This window comes from Diorhabda carinulata, chromosome 2 (genome assembly GCF_026250575.1).
Source record: "Diorhabda carinulata isolate Delta chromosome 2, icDioCari1.1, whole genome shotgun sequence".
Classification (NCBI taxonomy): Eukaryota; Metazoa; Arthropoda; class Insecta; order Coleoptera; family Chrysomelidae; genus Diorhabda; species Diorhabda carinulata.
Window position 1 is genome coordinate 27,334,931 of NC_079461.1, and position 20,848 is coordinate 27,355,778.

Genomic DNA, 20,848 nt, shown 5'->3' on the forward strand with positions numbered 1-20,848 from the left:
AAAGATATTTATGGTTGATCACAGTCACATTAATAATAATTAAATAATAAATAATTGAAGATGATAACTCAATAGAGTTAAAGTTGATAATCTGTAAATATGAAATACAAACAATTTATAGTGATGATAAACTAGAGTTCATAGTAATAAATAATTAAATTGATAATGATACGCTGCTGTGATACGGGCCGCTTTGGATCACTTAACTATAGCGAGTATAAACCAAGAGCCAGTGACCAATTTCAGGTGGTCATTTCAAAACTCACGAAACTCTCCACAATAAATCTTCCATCCCTACTGAAAATGAAAAGGCACTTCTGGCCACATCCCTGTGGCCGGTGTAGACTACCTTAAAATTTTAAGGAGGGTAAGAATTAAGATTTATTTTAGTTAAAGTATCAGTCATAAAATTTTAGGAAATTACTTCCGATAGTATTTCGTCTTTATAGAATTTTTGCTAGAGCATTCACATCCCTTGTAATTGTTGACAGAACGGTATAAATATGTAGCAAAAATACAATGCCAGAGCTAAATTCCTTCACCAACAGTCTGCCAGAGCAAAAATCATGTCCATGCGAGAGCAAGTAAGTGAGTAATAACGCTTATTGGGAATCTGTGAACTTCATTAGACATAATTCAATAGATTTTTCTTAATCTTGTTGAAACATCACTTTTGAAAGGTTTTTCTGAACATTAGACGCAGATATTCTCTAGGTCATTGTTAAGGATACTGCGGGAAAATATTAAAACGCGTAGTATTTATTCTAGGTATTCTTTTCTGTGTCTGACAATTCGTTCGAAGGTCTATTGCTATTAACTGTACCTATGACGTACTTTTATATTTCTTACTTTACATTTCGAAGGTCCTAACACAGGTATGAATAAAAAGTAGGGATCCTCTAGCGATTTGGGGTGTTGCATACGATTCAACATGTCAGTAGTTGTTTACGAATATTTTTGGAGTGTATTCAGTTTTACTCGTACGTCGATCTTGCAAAATCTATCTATCGCAAAAAATTCATTTTTTGTTGAAGATTGACAATATATTCGTGTAAAGACAATATTAAAGTATCGTGAGGTATATTTCTACGTGTGTTGCTTTGCCTACTTCATTATATAATACTTCAGATTGGTATGTTATAGATTTTTTTATAACTATGTAGAACTGACAGTTTCAACAATATTAAGAAAAATCTATTGCATAATGTGTCATTTTAAATCAACATATAATGGAGTCCACATATGCCCAATTAGCGTTTTCACTCTATCTCGCAGGTTTTCATATTACTGTCTTACTTGGACTCGCACTGACATGACTTTTGCTCTGGGAGACTGTTGGTGATGGAATTTCGTTCTGGCATTGGATATTATTAATTGTTTATTCATTTTATTTATTCTCTTTGAATTTGAAGACTGATGGAATTCCTAAAATTTTATGACTGATACTTTAACTAAGATAAATCTTATTTCTCACCCTCCTTAAAATTTTATTGTAGTCTACCCCGGTCACATGAAGCTGTCAGAATTGGCTTTTCATTTTCAGTAGGTATAGAGGATTTACTATAGAAAGTTTCGTGATTTTTGAAATAACCACCTAAAGCTGGTCACTGGCTCTTCCTTCAGTAGTCTTGTGATATAAAATGGATAAAAACTCGACACTTTTAACGGCGCTTGTGCTTACCAGACAATCCGACTATTTCACTATTCCTTTTCCATATTTGCATTTATAAATATTATTTTCTTTATTGTATTTTGTGTTGACGACAAATACGTCGTTTACGCTGCATTGTCTTCTATTAAATGCCGTATGTGGCGTCTGACTTGAGCGTAACTGCTCCTATCGACCTCAAAACGCCAGGCACAGCGTCAGTGGTCAATATATCTCCTACGTGCACAACGTCTCGTTCATAATACTAGTCGATAAACAATGTTAGAATGTAGTCGTGTTATATAAAATGGATATAAATTCGACACTTTTGGCGGCGCTTGTGTTACTTGAAGAGGAGGCACAAGAATACCATATACGAAGAAAACTCGGAGCAACAAGGTACCGATTATTTATGAATATGAATAAAGTAGGATGTTTCTAGATTTTGATAATGAAACACCTTTCGACATTTTGTGCTGACACCCGATACGACGTTTTGCGCGTATGGCGTGACGCTGAACGCGACCGACAGCGTTTATAGGAGACCATAGCCTTAACAAAATAACTTCTAATCTACCAGTGTAAATTGAAATTCAACTCTTTTACTAGTCTTATTATCGTAATCGATTGGAATCAAAACAATAGCAATGAGCGTCGATTTACCCAAAAAATTAAAATTTTCAAACGATAATCTATTGAATTGGAAGTCGTGAAACCTATTTTACAGAGTTCCACCTCAAAACTTAATTGTTTCTCCTTATTTCGGTGAGATTTCTCATTTTGATCAATATCGTATCGATAAAAGATTAGTTTTAATTAAACTCAAAGAAAAATTTGATCTAATGATCTTGAAGGTCCCTTGGTGCAATATTCTTAAATTATTATTAACATGAGAGCCGTTTTGGAATAAGTTCTACCCATAGTAGTTAGCAGAAGATGATCAAACTTTAATCATAATAGTTTCAAAAAATTTTATTAATTTGTTTCATTTGTCCATGTATCTTGAAATAATTGTACTTTGAAGCAATGATAACCATTCCAATGCAAAATATTTTAAGCAGTTTCCGATGTAATCTTCATTCTGGTTTTGATACTTATAAATTTCGATTCTAATAAGCAGAGAGTGTGAATCCGGTAGAACAATAAAGTTTATTACAACGTATTCTAGCGTTGAGGTCAGAATATACTGGTAAATCTGAATAAGTTAGTTTAAGTGCAGACACCAAAATATTGTATTTTAGTGGATATTCTATAAGACTATACTCATTTTTTTATTGTTCTTTTCATAAGGATTAAATGGTAAATATGATATACGTACAAAATAAAAATCGTGTGGATGATTCAAGAAAGAAAATAGCCTTCAAACAACTGGAAGAAAAAAATATTTTCAACTCTTTAAAATATGTGATGTACTATAGTCAAATACTCGGTTTATTCCCTATCAATTATTCAGCTAAATCATATACTGAGATGAAATTTAAATGGGAAAATTTCAAAATTGCCTATACATTTCTGCATATTTTTTCCATTGCTTTCACTGTTTTTATTTGTTTATACAATTGCTTCAAGTATGGATATCAGTTTTCAGATGTGGGTAAGTGGAATTGTGATATAATTGGTTTAATTATTACTAATTTTTATTATTAAGTAAAATTCAATATTTTTTCTCCAAACGGTTTTACCCTGACTACAGGATAAATTCAAAACACACGGTAAACTTTCTAAACACTTATAAAAATAACTTTAATTGATTTAAAACAAACTATAATTTTTTTTTTCGAATGTTCGATTATGGAAAATTTTCATTAGGCTTCGGGGCCTAAACTCATAATTGTGGAACATAACTTTTACTAAGCTATTTTTATTTTTCATGAAAGTAACATATTACAATCATTCTATCGAGCTCTGAGAAAACCATGAGGAAATCATATGATTCAATTCCCCTTATTTCTGTGAGATGTCTGGTTGTTATCAAAGTATGGACGATAAAAAATTATAATTTCACGTTACAATTCGATTTGTTCCTAACAATATCATAAACAGCAACGGCCGATTAGTAATCTTGATGTTTCACTCGCCGTTGTCGTGGCCATTCACGTTTACCATTTTCTGAAATTATTATAATGCGTGATGGTTTTCAGAAATACCATTGCCACTACGTTCAATGTTGAGGCTAGCGTTATCTTTTTTAAATAGAGTTAACCATCTCCATCAAAAAAATGAATTAATATAAACAATATGATGAAAGTTTGAGTCACATTAGGACATTTCGGAAACTATAATTCTAGGCTACATAGATCATCTGTGAGCTAATCCAGAATGAGATTTAGATCAGTTTCTGAAAGTTGCGTTACATTTTGGTGTACCAGGGTAGCAAGGATTGTATCATAATGACTCCGACCTGATTAACTCACATCAGTTTCCGAATAACAGTGACCGCGATCTAGGTTAGATCCTGTCTTTTGTCCTTGACTCCCAGTTGAATACTCTTCGGTTCAGGGCTCGACGTTAAGTTTTATTTTGATTCTTCAGCATTTGTTAAATCCCATGTTGATCGTATTCTAATTATGGCTCTTCCAAATAGCTCGTTTTATCTTATTAATTCACCTAATAATTCCATGGCTGCCCTTCCTTCGGCTATATTCTTATTCATTTCATTTTTATTTGACAGTGTTGTTTCCAGGTATTTGATTTCACAAACTTTTGCTATCTTATATTTTTCCCTTTCCCGCTTTAATCTCTATGTATTCCTTTCTGCCAATCACACTTAGCACCATATACCTTGTTTTCTCTTGGTGTATTCTTAATCCATCATTCTGGCTGAGTATCTTTTTGGTGTTCTCACGGACTTTTGAATATTTTCTCTTGACTTCTGTCGAGTCAGTTCCTGGAGTACTTAGGCGTACTAGATTCCTTCCTTACAGGTCCTTTTCATAAACCATCCATTATTGCTTGTTTTCTTCTTTAAGTCTAGCTCTTGCTCTGTCATCTGTCCCAATAATTTTACTACTTGCATCTACTCAATTTGCACATTGTCATCATCTAGACGATTATTAATTCAAATAAATCTAAACAATTTATATTTATGAATAAACTTTTATCTATATTTTTTAGCTTTATACGCTTTTTACATCGGAGGAATTGCAACGCTTCTCTTATATCTACAGCTGTCAATACGTTGGCCCAAATTAATTAAGACTTGGTGTCAAATGGATAAGATCATGAATAAAAGATATGGATATCCTGCGTCCTTGGATCTTCGTTTACGACTTTGTTTAATAATATGTATCACTTTAAAACTAAGTAAGTTTTGGGATAAACATAGAAATTGTTCTAGAACCTAAAGCTGAGAGAAGACAAGCATATTTTGATTAATTTTTTATTAAGACTTATAAAAGTGAATAAACACATATAGCCGTGCAGATTATTTTTATTAATTTTTTCTGTTTTTTATCATTAAAGTAACTGATAGAGATTATTAGTTATATAGCTACAATCTTTGACTGTTCCAGTAAATAAAAAATGTTCTAGGAAAACCTCTTGACACCATTCCTAGCTTTGGGGTTATTAAAAAGCTGAAAGTTATTCTGAAAAAGTCTTTTAAAGTCCAGTTATGGATTCAAGGTTGGGATAGTGATAGGTCTATTGCTAGTCAAGGGTGGTATCTCGGAGGGATTCATTCAAATTCACTTATTTATTATTATATATTTTTATTAGTCGAATGCTTGGGAGACTGCAATAACTAGAAACTGTAAAATTATGCCCTTTTGTACTTAATTCATAAAATATTTTTACTTGTTTATTCTAGCGGATTATTTGCTATGTATGTATAATCGTTATATTGAAATGGTTAATAAATATGGTGATGATTATGATTATAAGGTGTTCTTCAATAATACATTACCACAGCTATTTAAGATAGTACCCTTAAATGTAGCATCTGCTGTATACTGCACGGTAAGATACTGTGATCTTATTTATCAACAGAGCATATAATTTTCCAAAAAAAAAAAAAAATAAATAATGTACTTTATTACATTTCGAATACTTCTTTTTTCATTTAGAGCTAGGAAAGAAAAATAAAGTTACCCTGTGATGGATTCCGGGACACACTGCAGTGGAGAGAAACTAAATAGCTGACAGACTCGCTAAAGTAGGTGTAGACAAATCCTTCATAGGATCTGAGATTTTTCCCCATGAGATACAGAACAATAGAGGAAGCATTGGAAAAGAAAGTAGATAAGAGTAATATCAATTATTAGTAGTAATACTGTTGCCTCAATGGACACCTGAAGACGCTAGACCTAGCAGAGAATGCGAAACTTGTATTCTCGAAGTGTGAGATATTATGAAACTCCAGAGCACTATACCTGGGAGTGACAGATTTTTAATTTTCTAAGAGGAGTTATAAACACTGAGATAGCCAGTATCGCAGCAAGAACGGAGGACACAAAAGATCCTTTGGGTCGCGATGTACATGGTACCCCAATATTCACATACATACATTGTTGATTCATATAATCATTATGTATCAATATTAGGGTGGATGTTGAAAATTAATTTTTTGTGACGCCTCCAAACAAGCTTCTTGTTGCTGAAAAATCACTGTGATCACCCGATCCAAGTTAATTTTTGGGTAAAATCATTTTTCCTCTGAAAGTATCGTAATAAATTAAATATAATTATTTTTTTGAGATTTGAAAATAGTAAAGAATGAATAATATATATGAATATATGAATACGATAGAATTTTTCGACTTTTTATATCTGTGAGCAATTAAATATGAGTTATTTTTATGAAAAAAACCTAGATGCGTATGCGCTGGTTAGGTTAGGTAATGACCGAGTTTCTAGGAAGCCTGTAGTATACTCGTATCTGGCAGATATTCTAAAAATACTTGAGAAAGAGAGAGAACAATTTGTTGATGAACATTTTTTTTCCACAAACTTGGGCTAAATACAACCTGGTTATATGAAAATTGTGGGAATTGTTTTAATCATTCTAATTATCAATACTGTTTGACTGCTGTTGAAAACTTTTCAACAGTGAACGATGCTACAGAGCGAAGCGTTAAATTTATGAAAGAGTACAACGATTTTTACAAAAAATGAAGGATAGTAATAATTCCTCATCCAAATCTTATATGATTATAGAAAAGAAGGCTATAAAATACGAAAGAAAGTTTACTTGAGCTTTGAGCTAAGAAATCTAAATATTGAAATGACGGTTGTACCACGGCAATTTTATAAGTATCTTTCATTTTTTTTATTCAATAGATTAAATCAACTTGCAAAATTTTTGAAAATAGAATTTTGTTTATTATTATTTTTATTAATTTAAGTACTGATTTTTTTATATTTCGTATAAGATTTTTCCTGAAAAATTTTACACTGGCTGATAATATTTTCGTAAGACAGGAGAAAGCTCTATTTTTAGAATGGAAATACCCCTCCAATAATAGAAAAAATATTTATTAAGCCCTAACACGTACCACTTTTCATTAGCTTAATTATCCCTGTTTACATTAGCGCGTAGGTAACTTTATATAAAGAGGCAGTTAATATCGATAAATTTTATGGCCCAAAAATACCTGAACTGTATTATTCAGAATAATATACATAAAAATAACATTAAAAAGTAGTATTCTGTTGAGTTTCATAGTAAGTGATTCTCTGTTCTTATGCAAAAACTGATTATAGAAAACGTGCCACAGCTGCCAAACTTCTCCTGACAAATTTTTCTATATTTGTGGAGAATTTATGGTGAAATCGCAAGCCAGACCATTTTCTGAAAATGGGAAAAAAGCCTATTTCAAATATTTTGGTACTTTAATTGGAGACCAAGACAAGCAGTGGGCTCCCCACGCGTGCTGAGTTAATTGTAGCGTGTCATTGGTGCAGTGGATGAATGGGAAGACAAAAGCATGCCTTTTGCAATTCCAATGGTATTTCGGGAACCTACTAACCATTTTGACGACTGCTATTTTTGTCTAACAAAGACTGAAGGTTATTCTAAGAAAGGAAAGCACAAAATCCAAATTTTCCGTCTGCTATTCGACCTGTTCCATATAACGATGATTTACCAGTACCGATTGCGCCTTTAGATCCGCAAAATATTGTATTAGAAGATGCTGGAGACAATATATCATCAAGAAACTCCGAAGAACAATGCACCGACCCTATTTTTAATCCAAGTACCAGTTTAGCACGTGGCATAAATGTGGGGATCTGAAGATGATTGGGATTTTAATGGGACTTCAAGGAGGGTTTTCTAAAAACTGCTGTTTTCTTTGTCTATGGGATAGTTAAGTAGTAAATCAACATTAGGAAAAAAAGAATTGGCAAGCAAGAAGTGAGCTACATCCGGGTTCTTGAAATGTTAAGTTTATACCCCTTGTAGATCCCTAAAATGTCCTTCTGCCCCCCTAAAACATTAAACTGGGATTGATGAACTTTGTAAAACCTATGGATAAAGAGGGTGAAATCTTTCCCCAGTTGGGTGAAGCCAAATTAAAGGGGGGTATTTTTATTGGGCCACAAATAAGAAAATTGCTGGAAGTTGACAATTCTGCAGGCATAGAAGGCATTTGTTAATGTAGTGAGGGGATTTTTGGGCAACAATATGGATCCAAACTACCAATAATTAGTTGTCTAGACGTCTACAGATTCCTTGGTGCTCGAAAATTCAATTCCTTTATTCCCATCTGACTTTTTTCCCAGAAATTTTTGAGCTGTCAGTGATGAGAAGGGTAAAAGGCTCCTCCAAGATATTAGAACAATGGAAATTCGGTATCAAGGACGATGGGATTCGGCCATGATGGGTGATTACTGTTGATTTTTAAAAAAAGGAAGTGCAACCCCTCATAAAAGGAAAAAGTTGAACTAATTGATATTTAAAATGATTTTTTTTGAGTTTTTGTTTTCAATAGATGTGAGACATGTTTATTAGATGTAATATTATCAATATATACGATTTGAAAAACGTGAAATTATTTTTTTGATAAATATTAAATATTTTCCAATGAATATGGTTCTATAAATAAGACATAAAAACCTTACGTGTTACAATTATTTTTTCCATATTTTCGTATTTCTATAGGTCCACTTTACAAATAAAATTTTTTTGTCGACTAGTGTTATTATACTGAAAAATTTATTTATATAGTGTAGAGGCATGTGTTGTATTGAATTGAAAAAAGATTCCCAGTGTTTTTTCAGAAGCTTTTTAGGGGGCGTCGCGAAAAAATTTATTTTTTACAAGCTCCCCAATCAATATATTATTATGGATTTTGTATGAGAACGTGCTATTTCAAGTTGATTCAAATAGACGTAGAGAAAATGTTGCATACGATGAATGTCACTAAAATGAATCCCTTTCTTTTCTCTGTAGTTGCCAGCAACCCAAAATTAAAATTAAAGTGGATAATTACCAGCAACAAAAATAAACAGACATTGGTATTAAATCATTAAAAATGCAATTGCTTCACATTTTCTGTTGGTATATGTCAAGTAGCTTCAACGGAAGAACAAGAAATGGACCAATTAAAATTGCACTAGTCCAATTTGGAAAAAATTATAACACAAAACTCGTATAATTCAAACTCTTTTCAAATTGTACTTAGTTGTTTGTATTTCTGTAATAAGTTCAAACATACTTTCAAGTGTCCTCGGTAGATTTTTCAAAAGTGTTGCAATAGGTTCGAATCTACGGTAATTACATTAGATAGAACGTGTTTTGTTTTTCGAGCATAATTTTAATATTCTTTTGTTTATGAATTTGGTAACATAAGTGGCGAAAATGTGAGATTTCAGTATTTTTTTTTCAACAATTTGAAATACTTGGAAAGTAAACTTGAATCATGAGTTACTCTCTATTATATATGGAATGATTCACTCAAACTTCCTATTGGATGTAACGAAATTGAAATCTGATGATATAAAGGAGTTATTGATCATCTAAATAAACAAAATTGATTATTACGTGTATCGATAGGGTGGATTTTGCAAATATTCTCAAATTAAAATTCTAAACAGGAAACCATTGCCTCGTAAGGAAGGTAGTAATAAGTCTATTTTTTTTTTGAATGTATCAGAAGCACAGTGACTATTACTGTACATTATTGGACTGAGTTGAAGAAGGAATATATAGATATGGCCCCATATGCAGAAGATCTCTCGCCAAAACAATGACACCATGTCATAAATTGACAAATGCAGTGACTACATTCAAATTTCAAAAGTATTCTCCAAATCTGACCATTAGCAGGTCCGAAAAAAATATTCCAAAGAAAGAAAGAACAATAAATGGGGAAGTTATTGTTAATTGTTTTTGAGATCAGGGACTTGGTGTTAAGTACTTTTCAAACTTTTGTCGAACACTTTGTTGACCGAGAATATTAATTTTCTATGACTTTTTGCTTAAAATAATTCAAACAATTTCGCGCGGCTCATGAGGAATTTCAGATATTTAGGTATCTTCCTAAATTCTATCAATCTTAGGTTATTAGATAATTAGCTCACACTAGGATCCTTATTGATTAAGATGTGTTTTATTTATTTTTAATTCATTTTTAGGTACTGAATACGCACAGTACACTAACATCAACATTCAATGATTTATTTATCATTTTATTAAGCATATCGTTGGCTTTACGTTTCAAACAAGTCACTCAAAGATTGGAAAAAAATGTTTCGAAGGTAATGATTTACTTTTAATATTCATGGATCATCAGTCTTAAAATTGCACATCCCCAAATACTGTAAAAATATTCGGGTAAATAAAATGCTAACATAAATTAACTGGCATTATCTAGAAAAACGTTGAGTCATTTTATTAAAGAAAATATGTTAGTTATCAAGATATTCACGCATCATCAAGCGTTAATAATGGATACATGATAACAACTTCTCTGTTACTAAGGTTTGAAAAAGTAACTTCAAGTTTTTATTTATCCATACTCAAACTATAATAACTAAGAGCTGTTATTGAGTTTCTTCATTTAAAAAAATATTAAAAGTGTGTACTTTTTAGTTTCAGTTTGAAAGTGAAGAGTTTTGGATTGAAATTCGAGAAGATTATGATCGATTGAGCACTTTATGTAAAGAGTTGGACGAAAATATTTCATATATTATTTTACTCTCCTATTCGATCAATTCGTTTTTTCTGCTAATTCAACTTTATGAAAGTTTGGAGTAAGTACATGTTAGATAATATATGAAGCTATAGGACAAAATCAACTAATTCAATGAAAAACATGGAAAATACAGCTAACGATAGTTGATCAGCCTGTACTTCCCACCGTTCCTTCTATTGCAGTCCGTTATTTCATGTCCCTTATCAAAAGTTATCGACGCCGAGTTTGTCTAATAAATTCAGCAGAAGCTGGCAACGCCGCTTGCAAGCACAGCTTAGAGTACCTTAAATTTAATCATTTTATGCTGATATCTCTTTCATTTTTACTTGTACACCAAAATTGTAGAGAGATTAAACTCTACAACACGATAAGAAAATAAGAAAATGCAAAATGGTGACTGCGTTACGAACAAAAAATAGTGCTATAGTGTTTCAGTGCTATATGAGAGGTGTACAATCTCTTCCAAGCCACATTCATGTAGCTTTGGAAAGCGAAGCAGTGTGGACTGGAGCATTGTCATAAAGCAAGCGCACATCTTGGATGATTTTGTCGCATCTTCCATTGGTAACTTTTGACGAAATTACCTTAGTAAGTCTGAGTAATATTTCGCGATCACGTTTGTATTTGGTTCCTTAAAGCTACTCAAAAAGTCCCAAAATATTGTAGCCATCGCTTTTTTTTGTAATTTTCGTATTCCGTTTTTTTATGTTACGGGCTCTCCTTCCTCTCTCCACTCTCATGGAATCTCTTTTAATTTTTGTTAAATTAAAATGTCCATATAGGACCTTTAGAACACTTGCTTTGTAAATGTTAACTAGTGCTTTTGTTTTTAAGTGGGGGCCACTTGGAGCAATTTCTTCCACTGATTTTTTGTTTTCTGGAGTAGTTACCGTTGCACGTGGGTCATTTTCTAATGATTATCATACCCAGGGAAACAGATCAATTTTTAATTATTGAAAATGATACAAGTCACCTTGAACAGCTCTTTGTTTTATATTATTGTTGCTGCTATTCCTGTAGTTGAAAATTTCATAACAGTAAGAAACATTTTTCAAAACAACTTAACTGAGTGGTCGTTCGATTTCTTTTATAATGAAATTGATCGAAGCAGTAACGTTGTATGTGAGGCTTCTTGAGACTGACGCGTGCATAAAGATTTTTGCGAACGCACTGTATTTACTTTAAGAGGCCAAGAACTCACGGACCGCACTACGTATAAGCGTAAAAGACTCAAATTTTCAGTACACACTTCCAAAAGTAATCTCAGAAATACTTTACTTACTCATTATCAAGGATACAACTTTCCTCTAGCCAATTTTTTTACAAAATGAGATCACCTGCATTTTGAATCAATGTGTGAGAGTTGTCATTTATTCAGTCACATGATTCGTTTGTATTAATATACAAAGCATTCCACATTCACTTCTAATGCGAAATCTGTATGATTATAATCTTCTTGGTTTTTATCATCTTACGCCGCAGCTGTGTGGACCTGTGTGGACCTTCCAGTTAATTACGTTTTGTTAAGAGTTATTTTCTATTTAATTCATATTTTTTCATCTGTGACTCACATACATGCACGAGATTACAATAAAAAACATGCAAACTCAAGCTCTTCAGAGGTTGGTGTAGACAAAAACAAATATTTATAATTGAATATGACTTTGTTGTATTTCAAAATCTTCTTCATTGAGATCAATACACTTTTGCATGCGTTTGAACTAATTAACTAGCATCTTTGCATTCCGATGAAAGTACCTGTACAAAATATGTGAATTGAACACTCATTTAGGTGTAGAAAAATGTTGATCTTGCTACTTATTTTTGATCTGCGGGAATAAGAAGAAAATATTGAACACCAAATAAAGACTGTATGGCAGAAGATCCATCAATTAATGTTTCAACTGTTCAAAAAGTTGATGGCTGAATTGTTGTGTGAGAACTCGCATTGTTGTGGTGGTATCTGGCAAACAGATGCTGATGTAGCATTTAGAATTAACCGTTCCAAGTTATTGCTCTAATGAAACAGGAATGTCCGGTTACTCAGAAAAAACAGGCGACCATTTGTTTCGAACTACTTCGAGCACGAACAACTTTTGTTGATTTTGGCTCGTCTTAGAAGACCCATACAGCCGATTGTTGTTTAGTTTTGTATTAATATGTATAGATCCATGTTTCGTCACCTGTCACGATATTATAGACGTCTGTTAAAGCAGAAAGATTGAATTGTTCAGCATTTCTTCGCACCAATCGACACCAGCTTTTTTAAAGGGATTGTCAAATTCTGGGCCTTCCAATGCGAAAAAATATTTTTGGCAGTCAAATGTTCATGCAGTAGAATAATGCTTAATCTCATTTGGCGATCTTGCAATAGGTATCAGTTTACGCACAGCATCGATGTTTTCTTGCACAACCGCAGATGTTGGGACGACCTTTACGAAATTCATCTAAAAGTCGAGTCTATCGGTACACTGCTGTTGGTTTAATCAACGTCGAAAGTCATAGAAAATCATTACACACGATTTAATTCCATTTTTTGACCAAGATGAATGTTTCAAGTATCTGTAAACAACTCAAATAGCACTCGTGTGACAACACGTTCTGAGTGCGTACACTATTAAAAATGTCAAATTTAATGATGTTAGATTTCACATATTCATATCAGCGTTGCCATATCTCAAAATTAAGTAGCTACCTTCGTATCATCGAATCTTTATGAAAGAAACTAAATCTCACATCAAATATACCCCATTCAACTAAAACAAATCTTCATCTTGAGAATATAAGAAAACAATGAAATTGGTTAATCAGGAGTGATCGTTATGGAGTTTAGGAGAGCAACAAGGATAATCCGATCTGTGGCGTGAATGGAGGCGATTAGACATGTATACGGAAACAATTTCAGAAAACAGGGAAATAGAATAGTTCCTTAAGAAAATTAAAAAAGTAAAATCATGAATTCTTTTTCCATGCATTTGTAGAAACAAGAATTTTATATAATTGTACACGTTTATGATATTTTGCGTTCATACAGCTGAAATTTTCATTTATAGGGCTGTTTCTGGTTTGGTCGGCAGAATTTACTTCATAACTTCTTTTGTTCACCAAATATTTAGAATTGTTAGCGTCTCTTTGTATGCGGCTTGGATTAATGACGAAAGTTTAGAACCAATGAATATTCTTAATTCTGTACCATCGCATGCTTATAATACAGAGGTAAGTCTTATTTCAAATCCTTGTGCAAGGTAAGGGGTTTTTAGGAGAAAATGTCTCCGTTAAAAGGTCTAGTCCCTCATCATTTTTTACTTATAATCAGTGGTATAGTGCTGAAATTAGCTGTCCCAGAGCTGTGAGTAGTAGCAAGATGACCGAGAATCAGTTAGTTAGTTAGAATTAACTACTTTCAATGAATTTCTTTTTACCGTACAGACGACTTATTCTCGCTAAATATATCGTACAAGTACTTATAGTAGGCGATTCAGTCGTATTGCTGTGTCGGATGCCCATAACACCACCGTTTCACTGAATTAACAATAAATTATGGTAAAATTCACCACGCAAACGTTTCAAGGAACATATGTGTAGATTAGGTGAAAAAAAGGTGTGTTGTATATATAACTTTTATATATGAAAAGGTCACTGTCGAGGAATTTTGTTTTAAGAGCTTAGAGGTCTGATTGGCTGGTAAATAATTGTGAAGCAGAGGTTTAATCGATTGCTAGGATTCTATAATGCAATGAATGGTTGCCTACATAATAAGTTCGGTTCTTAGGTAGAATTGTAATCTGCACACTTGGTAACATCATTCAAAAAGGATTATGATGATAAACCAATCTAAATGATAATAAAGTGTATTTTTGGAACATTAAGATTCAAGATTAAAATTTGAGAGTTTCCTATTTCGAGTAACTGATAAAAATATGTATGTCGGAGATAAACACAAATTTATATTATTCAAATAGAAAAAATACTGAATTTCAATTTCTGGATATCGTATTATATCATGTTGATAGGTTCATAAACATATTCTGTTAATAAGAAAAATCAAATGAAAAGTTGATACAATTTGGATCGATTGCTTGAATATGTATCTGTGTTTCAATGCATTTTGCTTTTGAAATTTATCATTTTACTATTAGTTTAAATACTTGACTGTTCATTTTTAGCGATACCCAAATTTCTGATTTTTAATAAAAATAAGCATTATGTTGCACTTTATAGGCTTAACAAAGTTTTTCTCTAAATTCTTCATTATGTGATTCTATTTTTTATTCATAGTGAATCTCCAACTAATCTTTAGATTGTTTTATAAGTAGAAGAACTTTATAATCTACTCCCGAATTTTGTTTTATAAGTATAGCAGAAAAAGTATTTGGAGAAAAACTGTATGATTTCTGACATAATGCAAGTCCATATTAACTCATTCATTTTCAGAATGTTTACAAAAATTCGAAAAAACTATATTAGGAATAGTAACCGCCATACTAAGACGCTATACATATAGCCTCTAAAAATTGCTTACCGTAAATAATGATCATTAAGTTACCTATTATTCTTTTTCTTCTTCTTTGCGTGTCTTGACCGTTATCGCTCGTTGGCTTCTTTATCTAATTCTTTATCTGATTCTTATTTAATTCATACTTTTTCATTTAAACACACCGTTCACTTGTCTAGACGGATGTGTTCGGGATGACAGATTATTTACTCTTTGCTTTTCTTATCCTTTGCCATAAGTGCCAGATCCTACTGTATGCGTAGGTACTGGTTTTTGATAGAGTTTCTGTTTCATCTATCTCATCTATTATTCCGTCTATTGCGGAATATTTGAATAGAGTCGTTGAGAGATCCTAACACCTTCTTGTACTGGAATCACCTTTGTTTGTCCACCCTTTGACAATATTTTGTTTTTAGAGTTGTGAAATTTATCAATTTAATGAGTTTTGAGGAGATCCCCTGTTTTCCTGCTCTATTCTTTTCCTATTGACACTACCACTTACCTTTTTTTATCTAGTTTTGTCGACAATATATGTATTTGGAATGATTAATTCTTTGAATAGGCTTGAAAAATGCTTTGTATATTTCCTCTCCGGTATCTGGCATCGGAATATTATTTTTTATATCAGTCTGTGTTGGCTTTTTATTTAATTGACGTGAATAATATTTGGCGTTGTTCATGACGATAACGGAATTATTTGGAAGCAACTGATTTTCGAACTGGTACTTTCAGGACATTGGACCTGTCTTTAGGCCTTTTTAAGGACGTCATGGGAGTTATACCATGTTGTATCAAGATATATAATTTTACATTCTTCTCTGAATTTTTTCATTTGCTTTGCTTATTCAAAACGAAGACAAAGGAATTTTTATTAAAAACTGCAAACAGCTATTACAATAATGACGTTTAATTTTATAATGACATTCATTCGAAATACTTAGTAGTTGTATTTTATCAGTAAATATGAAGAATTCAAATTTTGTGTCTAGGGGTTCATACATAGTTACTCAAATATCTTAACTTTCTTAGTAAAACGACCAGAAGAAATTTTTAAAGCCTGACCTAGGTGCTGAGACTACCCAGCTGTTATAAAAGATTTCTCTGCATCAGTATCTGTATCAATTTTTTTGTGCTGTATTTTAGGTAAAACGTCTACTAATGCAAATAAGTTTTGATAACGTGGCTTTAACCGGATGCAAAATGTTCAAAATAACTCGAGGTATAATATTGAGTGTATGTTTAATAAAATAAATTATTGATTAGCCCTAATGAATAAATTTTTTAGATCGCTGGTGCTGTCGTTACTTACGAACTTGTGCTTATTCAGTTTAATTCAGAGACGCAAGCTTAACTATTTCTGGTTTTCGATTTGTACAAATAAAAATTTAAATAAAACTTATCGTCGTGGTGTTACTTGTTATTATTTTTGACATGATTCAATACAACGTACAATGCATTGCAAGACGCAATATTTTTTTTTGATATAAAGCATGCGCAGATTAAGTGCAGCTGAGTGTTTCATGCAAGAGCGCGCACTTTCGGTTTTTTGCCATTTTTATTGCGTTCAAGCTGCAATTCCAGGAGGGGATTTAGTTACTTTTGGCTTTAAACCAATCAAATGTCAGTCTCAGATCAGTTGACTTTCGTAAAACTAATCATTTCGACATTGTGAACAAATAATAGCTTTGAGCAAAATCGAAATAAGGTTGAATTTACCACCAGGTCGAAGTGATTAGTTTTACGAAAGTCAGCTGATCTGAGACTGACATTTGGTTGGTTGTTAATTGTAACTTGCAGACAATGAAAATGGCACAGACCCGATATTGTTGCAATTTCGAGATTTGCATTAACCAATCGGATGAACTTCCATTTTCCATTTTGTTGTATTTATAACAACTTAATTTGATTTTGATAAGTTTTCATGATAAACTCATATACTCATAATACTCTTAAATCTACTTTTTCTTGTTGGTACTCAGTGCTCAGAATCTCTTCTTTGCAAATGTTGAATAGCATGAAGTGTAGGTAACATACATAATTATTTGGGTACCGTTTGCATTATCTATACATTTTCGATTTTTTATTATCAATGACCTTTTTCAACAAATAAACTGTTTTTCTCAAGAAAAAGTAACAAACAGAAATCTTGCGGCGCGATTCTTCCCGTGACAAGTATTAACCTGTTCATTCACCACTCGCTGCCTAAGGCCGGGACACATTTGTCATACACCACTCCGATCCACCTCCAATCGGATTTTGCTCCAAAGAACGAATCAGTACGGGATCGGAAACAGTGAGTACATATGTCCTATACGCTTCCGAGCTCTTTCCGAGCTCCAGCTCGATATATTCCCACTTGCGTCAGTCTCAATTCTCAGTCTCAGATTCAATTAAAATCGCGAAAGTTTTTTTGTGCGAGATGTCCAGCAACTGCGATTTAGTCATGAAAGAACTTTGTTTAGAAGCAGAAGGTAAAGAAAACCAGATAAATTTCATGGAGAACAGAGGAAAATGCAGATTTTGGGTACATCCTTATTTTATCATCATTCTGATTTACTATGATATATAATATATCATAGTATATATTGTATATATAGATATACAATGTACTTCCTATTCAATAAAATTGTTTATACCTTTTTTAATTAATTTTGTTTATGCCTTTACTTTGTTTGTAACAATTCAATTCGTTTCTCCGATAAACTGTCACACTTTTATATCGTGATATTCGTTGAAGAAAATTCGTTTTTTGTCTAATTAAAAGGAGTGTAGTAGAAGAGTAATTGAAGAAAGTTTTAACTGTACACCAGAAGATGTTGTTGAATCGACAACTGCAGCGACTATGAATCTTCTCTCTGAGAAATTCAGGGAACAGTATTTAAAGGAATATAATTCTTTTATAGAGTGTCATACTAAAAAAGACATGCACAACTTCACAGAAAGAGTGTTACTGGCTTACTTAGAAACTAAATTCAAAATGTGAGAGTCTTCAACACTTTGGTCGACTTATTCAAAACTGAAAGGCACCCTAATGGTAAATAACGATGTTGTAGACATCTGTAAATACTCGAAACTAATTGTATATTTGAAAAATAAGTCAGTTGGCTATAGAACCAAGAAATCTAAAACATTTGCCCATGAAGAAATTAATAAGTTTCTCTTGCAAACTCCTGACAATCATTATCTCATGCATAAGGTATGAAAGCGAAAAATTTTAATGTAAGATTAAATATTATTTGTAAAATCTTAATATTCGGAGTTGCAGGAGCTCTGCGGAGGGAGGAATTATATGAAATGAAGTGTAACAATATTAATAATACCGGAAATGTTTTAATTATCATAGTGTCTGATACAAAAACTCATGTTCAACGTCGATTTACTGTTATTGGTGAAATATCTGCCAATAGATTAAGCTCGGTAAACAGAAGTACACTATGTTTTGGCTTAGAGATGGTCAGCAGTATGCCATGCAAAAAAGTCGGAGATTTTTACTTAAGAGAATATAGAAAGATTTATTGAAGAGACTTAATTCATCATATCTTAATAATTTATTATCGAATAAATTTGTTTCTAAGGTCGCGATGATAATAGGGATTGCTGGAGCCTGCAGGAAGGCTGAACTGACGTTACTACGAGAAGGAGAAGTATTTGATGGAGACACCTTTTTCAAAATTCCAATTTCAGACAGTAAAATACACGTTATCGCGAATTTGTAGTCACTCCTGGAAATATTTCTGGTGTCAATCTTGATGACTTATTTAAAATGTATAGAAATATCAGACCTTCTGCTTTAAAGCACGACAAATTTTTTGTCCTATATTATAATGGACAATAAGGCATGCAACCAGTGGGTATAGATAGATACCATTGGGAAATTACCAGCAAAGATTGCTCAGTACCTGGTCAACCTAATGTTGAAGGACACACAGGACATTGTTTTAGATGATTGTCAGTATCTCTCCTGCAGACTCAGGAGAGACATTCTGAAAATAAAGCAGCAACAGGGTTGAGAGCTCATTACAAAATAAGAGAAGAATTTCAGAAAATATTCTGTTTATAAATCTTCAAATACCATTGAATTAGAATAATGAGTTGATTATGAGTTTAAATAATGAAATGAGCGTCAGCTATAACAGTACTTAATAAATTCGAATAGTTGATTAAATTTTTTACAAAACTACTTTTTATAACTGATATATGGAGGTTATCAAAAATGTGACGCTTCCTCATGTCAAGGAGTGACTTAAAGTGTTACATTTGGCGGAATTGGATAAAGTCGTATATGTAATACACCTATATGGTTTCTATAAGTAGAAGGTGCCCTTACTAATTGAAACAAATGGTGTATCTCTCTCCTCCGAGCGCTTCAGTTAGTACTGAGCATCTTTTGCGCGCATGAAGCATGCGCAGTATAGATAACGTGTCTCGAACGAGAGAGAAAATTAATATTGTGGGCACCGTAACGTAGAGACGTTTTTTCCCATAAGAACTGTCCATATAGGAGTATTATGTATAAGGATAAAGTATTTATTTGGGCGAAAAATATTCATTTTCATGTAGAAATCATATTGTGGTGAGCTTTTTCCATCGAAATAGAATATCAAAGAATACTTACAATCATTTTAAGAACATGTTTTAAGTTGAAAAATTATATTTGGATGCTTATGTACCTCTAAATTCAAATCCAAATTGTGTCTTTAGATTTCGGATTTACTCACAGACAAACAACGAAGCAAAAAAAGAAGAGAATGCGAAAATGACAAAAATAAGTATGGTAGCATGAAATGCATTTTAACAACTAACAAATATGTTTAAATATACATTATTCAGCAAGAATGAAAGATCTTATCGTTTTTTATAACACTGCGGACTAGAATTATATAGTAGATATTCACTATTAGCTCATTATTATATAATTTGTTTTGATTTTTGACCGTAACTAAATAATTACAATAATATTCTATTTAAGAGCATCTTCTCTGTTCACTCCTTCCACAAATATGAATTTTTATAACCTTGTTTTCAATAATATACATCGCGCTATCTATTGGTAACATTGCGAACGTGATTTGTTATACATAAAATCAATATATATGATTATATTCACTGTACCGACAAGAAGTATTCTTTAATGTCCACTACAAAATAGTTGTTGTGATTCAAAGATGGTAGTCAAGTTCCCTGAACAACAAATGATAATAAATATCAGATTATTGTCTTTAGGACTTTTCGGAAACTATAACTCAGGTTCAGGTAGACCATCCATAAGCTGCTTGCGGGTCCTAACCCTGAACGAGATTCAGATCACAATTTCCGAACGTCACGTTCAATTTTCAGTGAATATATGTGATATACAAGATTTTTTGATTTTTATTCCTTTTTGATGCGTTAGTTTTCCTGTGATATTTATTTAGTTGTGTAATACATTCTAGAAGTTATCATATTTGTTATTGAGCAGTTATGAATGATTTACGGTCACATAGTTTATACACACGGGTTATTTTCCGAACCTCCCGATCTTGGTTTGCGAAAAGGCTTATTAGATTTTGATTTTTACGGTGACTCTACCAC

At 32.4% G+C, this 20,848-nt stretch overlaps 1 protein-coding gene across 1 annotated transcript; it reads left to right on the forward strand.

Annotated features, from left to right (window-relative positions):
* Nucleotides 1–1,986: 1,986 nt before the first annotated feature.
* Nucleotides 1,987–16,661, forward strand: LOC130904174 (gustatory receptor for sugar taste 64e-like; the record flags this gene model as incomplete). The annotated part of the gene is made up of 8 exons (XM_057816771.1): nucleotides 1,987–2,047; nucleotides 4,763–4,951; nucleotides 5,457–5,605; nucleotides 10,223–10,345; nucleotides 10,680–10,840; nucleotides 13,836–13,998; nucleotides 16,421–16,510; nucleotides 16,563–16,661. Coding segments are annotated over 8 exons (1,002 nt in total), but the record flags the coding sequence as incomplete, so codon positions are not given.
* Between the last annotated feature and the right edge of the window lie 4,187 nt (nucleotides 16,662–20,848).